This window comes from Carya illinoinensis, chromosome 8 (assembly GCF_018687715.1).
Source record: "Carya illinoinensis cultivar Pawnee chromosome 8, C.illinoinensisPawnee_v1, whole genome shotgun sequence".
Taxonomy (NCBI): domain Eukaryota; kingdom Viridiplantae; phylum Streptophyta; class Magnoliopsida; order Fagales; family Juglandaceae; genus Carya; species Carya illinoinensis.
The window spans coordinates 8,061,929-8,069,243 of NC_056759.1; the positions used below are offsets into that span (position 1 = coordinate 8,061,929).

The 7,315-nt window shown below is 35.1% G+C and overlaps 1 protein-coding gene across 2 annotated transcripts; it reads left to right on the forward strand.

Annotated features, from left to right (window-relative positions):
* Positions 1-1,460: 1,460 nt before the first annotated feature.
* On the forward strand, positions 1,461-6,990 carry LOC122318953 (prolyl endopeptidase-like). Of its 2 annotated transcripts, XM_043136732.1 has the most exons (12): positions 1,463-1,801; positions 1,973-2,192; positions 2,301-2,501; positions 2,613-2,683; positions 3,064-3,226; positions 3,686-4,279; positions 4,463-4,843; positions 4,948-5,023; positions 5,094-5,157; positions 6,194-6,329; positions 6,439-6,552; positions 6,702-6,990. In XM_043136732.1, the coding sequence occupies exons 1-12, from the start codon at positions 1,692-1,694 to the stop codon at positions 6,765-6,767; spliced, it is 2,196 nt and encodes a 731-aa protein (XP_042992666.1). In that variant the 5' UTR covers positions 1,463-1,691; the 3' UTR covers positions 6,768-6,990. The 2 variants fall into 2 exon arrangements, 1 of the variants encoding a protein (XP_042992666.1); XR_006244956.1 differs by lacking the exons at positions 5,094-5,157; positions 6,702-6,990 and having other exon boundaries at positions 1,461-1,801; positions 6,439-6,476.
* Positions 6,991-7,315: the final 325 nt, after the last annotated feature.

Consider the following 7,315-nt stretch of genomic DNA (forward strand, 5'->3'; position numbering starts at 1 on the left):
TTAAGATTCTTCTCTCTAACATGTGTTTCTGTTTTTTCTATCAATATTAACAAGGTGGGCAAACATGACCTACATCTTTATACTGCTCTTCGACTTTCTGAATTAATAATTGATGGCTCTCGCATTTCCATCATCGTAACAAATAAAAGGTAAAAGACAAATTACGTATAATGGAAGTGGTCATATGTCGGAGGAGTACATTTTATGACGAATTGTATTATTTACAGATGTTGTATGTACAGGATGATGAGGGTCCCCAAGTGAGCATTCTCTGTTTAGTTACCTGCAGTCGGAGGGTTGTACATTTTTTATTACTGCGAAGCATCCAGCTTTTGAGTGGAGACTGGAGAGCATTGTTGCAGAGTTTGGCTCCCTACAGGACAACTACACTCATTTTTTGAGAAATCTCAGCACTCTTCCTATTATCTTTTAAAGATTTTGATCCTATTAAAGTTCAACTTTTTAAAGCTAACAAGGACGTACCTTAGCCTGTATATATATTTAATTTTTTTTAAAAAAATCTAGTTGTAAATATAATTACGTATTAATTTAATGTGATTAACTAAAAATTATATTTTATTAAAATAATATTAATTTAAATTTTAAATATAAAAAAATTAATATTAATATATAAATTAATACGTAATTTTACTTATAGACAATAAAACTCATTTTCTTTACATAAAGGAAAAACATAACAAAAACAGGAAATATTGCTAATTATTGGTTGTATGAATGTAGGGGAAAAGGGGCTACGTGGACCATGTCTTATTTTGGATGTTCTGGCCCTATGGCTGTATTACTACTTTTTTTTTTTTTTTAACCAAATGCTTGTAACATCTATAATTAATAGAAGAATTTAATTAATTTAATAATAATAAATTTAAAAGTATTTTTTTTTTAAAATAAAAAAGTGATATATATGAATGATGAGTAACAAAATTACATCTTATTGATTTAAAAAAAAAGTGTAGTGTGTGAAAAATCAATTTGTGTTTTGATGCTATGACACTTTTCAACATATTTTATTATTATTTATTATTTTATTATTATTTAATATTTTATTATTATTTTTTACATATTTTTTTACTATTATTTATAATATATCCCAAAACTTCTCAACATCTAAACCGCGTCCGTTGCTAAAGTAGTCCGAATCTTAACTTTTGTTACGTCGTGGGCCAGTCCGTCCATTAGAACGTGGAAAGTTAAAGGGAATTGGGCCAGGTGTGGGCCATCAGCAGATAGTCCCAGTTTTTATGTATTGAGCCGTGCACGGCACGAGACTCATTTCGAGAAGAGTAAAAAGTTTTTTAATTTTGTTTATATTCTTAAATATTTATAATATTTTAAAAAAATTCATAATATAACTAAAAAATATTTTCTTAATCGTTAAGTTAAAAAAAAATTGGGATCCAATCGGGGGCCATATCTCGGTAGTACCAGCATTTTTGTTATGGATTTATTTGCACATCTTCAGTAATGAAAAATCGACAGAAGTTTATCCAGATTTACGAGTGTGGAGGCTGTGGCTCCTCGAATTGCCACTCTCATTACACTACACATATTCTACTTAGTTTAGCGTTCCTAACAGCTTATTCACTGTCTAATTATTCCACGCAAACACGAGAGCCCAAGTACAAACTATAATCCAATCTTCTCCGAACTCTTCTTTGTGCTCAAGCCCCACAATGGGTTCGATTGGTGCCCTAGAAGAGCATTTGCAGTACCCGATTGCTCGCAGAGACGAGTCCGTCGTCGACGACTACCACGGCGTTAAGGTCTCCGACCCCTATAGATGGTAATTAAACAAAATGGGTTCTCACTGGAATACCGTTCATGAGTAACAAGTTTTCGCTTCTCGTTCCGGTTTAGTCGACGAACTATTCAAAAAGAAATTTGACGAGACGTTGTTGTTTATTTTTTATTATTATTATTTTTATTTTTTTTTAAAAAAAATTTCAATCTTTAGGCTTGAGGATCCGGACGCCGAGGAAGTGAAAGAATTTGTGCAGGAGCAGGTGAAATTGACTGAGTCGCTGCTTGAGAAATGCGAGGCGAGAGAGAAGCTCCGAGAGAGCATCACGAAGCTCTTCGATCACCCGCGTTACGAAGCGCCTTTCAGGCGAGGGGACAAATACTTTTACTTCCACAACACCGGGCTTCAAGCCCAAAACGTCCTCTACGTGCAGGTTCGTGACCTGTAATTTGAATTATGAGAACTCTATTCGCTTGGTTTTGTCTCTGAATATTCACTATCCCCCATTCCCCTCCTCCCCCCCCCCCCGGGTCCTATTCAGGATAGCTTGGATGGAAAACCTGAGGTTTTGCTGGATCCAAATACGCTTAGTGAAGATGGAACTGTCTCTTTGAACACGCTTTCAGTCAGTGAAGACGCCAAGTACTTGGCTTTCGGGCTTAGTACTAGTGGTAGCGATTGGGTGACGATCAAAGTAACGCGGGTGGAGGATAAAAAGGTTGAAGCTGATACTTTATCATGGGTGAGTATCTTATTGTATCTTATTCATCCAAAAAAAAAAAAAGAAACAAAGGTGCAGAAAATGCATTTTTAAGTAAGACTGATGAAAGACGTTATATATGTTGTAATCCAGGTTAAGTTTTCGTCTATTAGTTGGACTCATGACAGTAAAGGGTTTTTCTACAGTCGATATCCTGCTCCCAAGTAAGTGATCATCATTGGATTCTTACGTTTCAGCAAAGTATCAAATTTGCCCCTCGGATGATCGTGGGTGTTAAAAATTGCATGTACTGATTCTTAGGGAATAAAAGAATTTGGCAAGAATTTGGAGAGAAATACTTGGGGAAGTTAAAGTGGATATTGAAACTGCTAAAAATCCAGTTTTACCAGAATTTTCGCGCACAAAAGAAGCAATAAATAGAATAATTATCATTTCTGAACCAGAATTATGGTATAGAATACGTATAAAAACAATTATGGTATTGCAAAATAAGTTCGGGAAGGACTAATTGGATTTAGTACATTATTTTTGTGATCTTATAGCTTGTTATGTTTAATCCAAAATAAGTAGTGTTTCTCTGTAGAGAGGGAGAAGGGATAGATGCTGGAACGGAGACCAATTCTAACCTTTACCATGAGCTATACTATCATTTCTTGGGTACGGATCAATCTGAAGATATTTTATGCTGGAGAGATTCTGAAAACCCTAAATATTCGTTTGGAGCTGATGTTACAGATGATGGGAAGGTGATTCATCTCTCTTTTCATGGTATTTTTAGTTATGCCACATTAGTGGCCACTGTCTTGTGCTGTTGTTAATCTAAGTGCATGATTCTTAACGCTCTTTTTTAATGAATCCAGCTTGTTTTCAATGATTTTATTCTTTATAATCTTTCTACTTGAAACATTCTCTTCAGATGAGTAAAATTAAGATCCATGTATATTATGCTTATATGGTGTTGTGTGCATTCACGAGCTTGAGTACCTAAACAATGAGCTATTCTACTTAGCAGCCCTACACTACATACTTGTTGAGGGAAACAAATAAAAAGATAAAAAATAAAAGCAGATGTGTGGTGTAGGGATGTAGGGTAGAATTTTTCCTGAACAATATTGTTTAGATAAGAATGAAAATGATTTTTTTTTTTTTTTTGGTTTAAAAATGGGTTTCCATCGAACTGACTCCACTTTGATGTTATCGTGCAGTATGTTCTTTTGAACATTGGGGAGGGTTGTGACCCTGTCAACAAGTTTTATTACTGTGACTTGTCTGCACTTCCTAATGGGCTTGCTGGGATGAAGGGGAAAAATGATCTACTCCCATTTATTAAGCTTATTGATGAATTCGATGCACAGTATATTGCCATTGCCAATGATGACACTTTATTTACCTTTCATACAAATAAAGATGCGCCAAAGTATAAGTTAGTCCGGGTTGATCTTAAGGAACCAACTGTTTGGACTGATGTTATCCAAGAGGCCAAAAATGATGTACTTGAATCAGCTTGTGCTGTTAATGGTAACCAGATGATTGTGAGTTACCTAAGTGATGTCAAGTATGTTCTGCAGATAAGGGACTTGAAATCAGGTTCCTTGCTACATCAATTACCCATTGATATTGGGACAGTTTTAGGAATTTCTGCGAGGCGTGAAGACAATATTGTTTTTATTGGGTTCACTAGCTTTCTGACACCTGGTATTATTTATCAGTGTAATCTAGGAACTGAGGTTCCTGAGATGAAGATATTTCGTGAAATTGTTGTTCCTGGGTTTGATCGCTCAGAGTTCCATGTTAATCAGGTATCTTGTTACCTTGTTGATATGCTAGATACTCCAATTTGCTGCTTCTTTTTCCACCTGGCCAAGCTGTATTTGCTTGGATCATTAGGGGTAGCTGTTTCTCTGTCTCTCAATTCCCTGGGGGGGTGTGTTTGGGCCCCATTTGGATGTTAATCTTACCTGATTGGGTTTTCTCATATCCAGGTTTTTGTGCCCAGTAAGGATGGTACCAAGATACCGATGTTCATTGTGGCAAGAAAGAATATTCTTTTGGATGGATCACACCCATGTTTGTTATACGGTTATGGTGGATTTAACATTAGTCTCACACCATCATTCAGTGTTGGACGAACTGTGCTCATAAGGCATCTAGGAGTTGTTTTTTGCATAGCAAACATTCGTGGTGGTGGAGAATATGGAGAGGAATGGCATAAAGCAGGCGCACTTGCAAGAAAGCAGAATTGCTTTGATGATTTCATTTCTGCTGCCGAATACCTTACATCTACTGGTTATACCCAGCCCAAGAAGTTGTGTATTGAAGGTGGAAGCAATGGTGGACTTCTTATTGGGGCTTCCATAAATCAGGTATTGCTGTATTAGAGGGCCATTTTCTTGATTGTATTCTAGGTTCTATCTCCATTATAATCGTTTTGAGTGCTTAGAATATTTACTTTTGTGGGATTTGGCAGAGACCGGATCTTTTTGGTTGTGCTTTGGCTCATGTTGGTGTTATGGACATGCTGCGATTCCATAAGTTTACCATAGGTTGGTCTAAATTTGTGGATCCACTAATTAAAAGTTTTGAGTCAATGTATTGAATTAGATTGCTTTCTAGGCCATGCATGGACTTCTGATTATGGCTGTTCAGACAAGGAGGAAGAGTTCCATTGGCTACTCAAGTGAGTAAAGTTTATCTTAAATCAAGTATCTGATACCAATCTTCTCATCTGTCATTTGTAATTTATGCTACATTACATAAGATTCTAAGAAACTAAAAAACTTTTGAATTTTCTCTATGTTGTGGTTTGGACTTGAGATTTATTTATTCATCCTATTTTGTATTTGTGATATTTTTGCTTGTTTTAACCTCATAGTTCTAGCATTATCCGTATTGATTTTTCTTTCCCAATTCAATGGCCCGATATCTGATTTACCTTGTTCAGATGTTATTTGCCATGAATATTTATGTTCGCTGAAGCTCAGATAATATTTTTTTGATAAGTAAAAGTAGAACTTTTTTGATAGTAGAAGACATAGCCCAAGTACCAATTTAAGCATACATGGTGTATGTTTACAGTAAAAAATGTTAGAGATAAGAATACTCACTGTTTAAAAATAAAAATAATATATTGAACCTTAACAAGGAAAAATGTTAAAGAAAATTCCAAGGAAAATGAAGAAAAGTCTTGCTTATAAAAGATAAAGTAGAAGAGAATAAAGAAGAGATTGAAGGAGAAATAAAGGAGAGTATACAAATATTACATGCATTGAATCCTATTTTTGAGGGTGTGTTCGCGCCTGCGTGTGTAATATTTGGTCTCTACATAATTTTTTGGGCTACTTATCAAGAAAAAAATAGCGCTCTTCAAGCCAAACTTTTTAGTTTTTAAGAAAATTTCATTTATTTATTTATTAAGATTTGGGGTTAGGTTATGAACTTTAACATGAAGCTAAATGTAATCATTTTGATTTTTATATTTAAAAATATGGGTATTACAAGTTTTTGGGTTATTGAGGTGGTTATTTTAACTTTTTTTTGAGGGGGTGGGGGGCAAGTTTATAAGGGAGCAAGGGATAAGGGATTTTTTGTTTCAATTATTTATTTATTTTTTTTGGGGGGTGGGGGGGGTGTATTTGACCTTTTTTTTCCCTGCTAAAGAGTTTTTTTATGGGATATCTTTGCGTGTTGCTCACAGGTGATTTTATCGTTTTTAGGTATTCTCCACTGCATAATGTGAGGAGACATTGGGAAGAGCATCCAGATCAACCCTGCCAGTACCCATCCACAATGTTATTGACTGCTGATCATGATGATAGGGTCGTGCCATTGCACTCATTGAAGTTATTAGCGGTTAGTCTTTTTATCTTTAGCACTCATTGAAGGTATTAGTCATTGCATATGCGCACCCTGTATTTCCTTCTCTTTTCCTCTTTAGAAAATCCTTTCTGTTCATTATCAGACTATGCAATACATTCTTTGCACGAGTTTGGAGAACAGCCCCCAGACCAATCCTATTATTGGTCGCATTGAGTGCAAGGCAGGGCATGGAGCTGGACGTCCTACACAGAAATTGGTAATCATTTTTTTTTTCTATTTAACTATATACATACATACATACATATATATATATATATATATATATATATATATATATATTCTCTTTTCTAAAATAGTTCTATTTTATTCTCTGATTGTTTATTGGCCATTGGCTCTCTTACTCAGATCGATGAAGCTGCTGATCGGTATGGTTTTATGGCTAAGATGTTGGATGCTACATGGATTGACTAGGTGAATTTATGGATTGATCGAATGCATCATGCATTTGGATGATTTAATGGGAGGTTGGATAAAAAACATATTTTTTTCCCCCTTTTTTTAAAGAATTACAACCTGAACAAAGAAAAATACACCCCCTCCCATCTTGTTTGAAAGTTCCAATTATGATTATCAGCAGCTGTCTGTACTTTGATTTTGGCCATGATTATCAGAAGTTCTTTCCAGTTCTTAATTATTTAATATCGAGTACGTAATATAAACTACAAATATTATTGATTAGATGGTAAGCGACAGAGTGATATAAAATGATTTTCGATAAACACACTCTCATTGCAATTAGACGGTCCATTAATTAATGAAGGAGGCTGGCTCATGTTAATGCTTCAGATGTGAAAGCAATGTGTGTACTCACACCGCTAATTTAGTCAATTACTTGGAAAAAAGAACTACTTTCATGCTACTTTTTAACTCATCCGAGGATCTGAGGCACCAGGGTTTGTAGGAGCTGTTCTGGCATTCCAGAATACACACCAATACTAGATTGAATTGTTGTGATTATA

Bases quoted from the DNA above. Each gene is read 5' to 3' on its own strand.
- LOC122318953 (XM_043136732.1), top strand. From the start codon at position 1,692: ATGGGTTCGATTGGTGCCCTAGAAGAGCATTTGCAGTACCCGATTGCT. The intron at 1,802-1,972 runs GTAATTAAACAA...TTCAATCTTTAG, and splicing joins GTCTCCGACCCCTATAGATG to GCTTGAGGATCCGGACGCCG. The intron at 3,227-3,685 runs GTGATTCATCTC...GTTATCGTGCAG, and splicing joins ATGTTACAGATGATGGGAAG to TATGTTCTTTTGAACATTGG.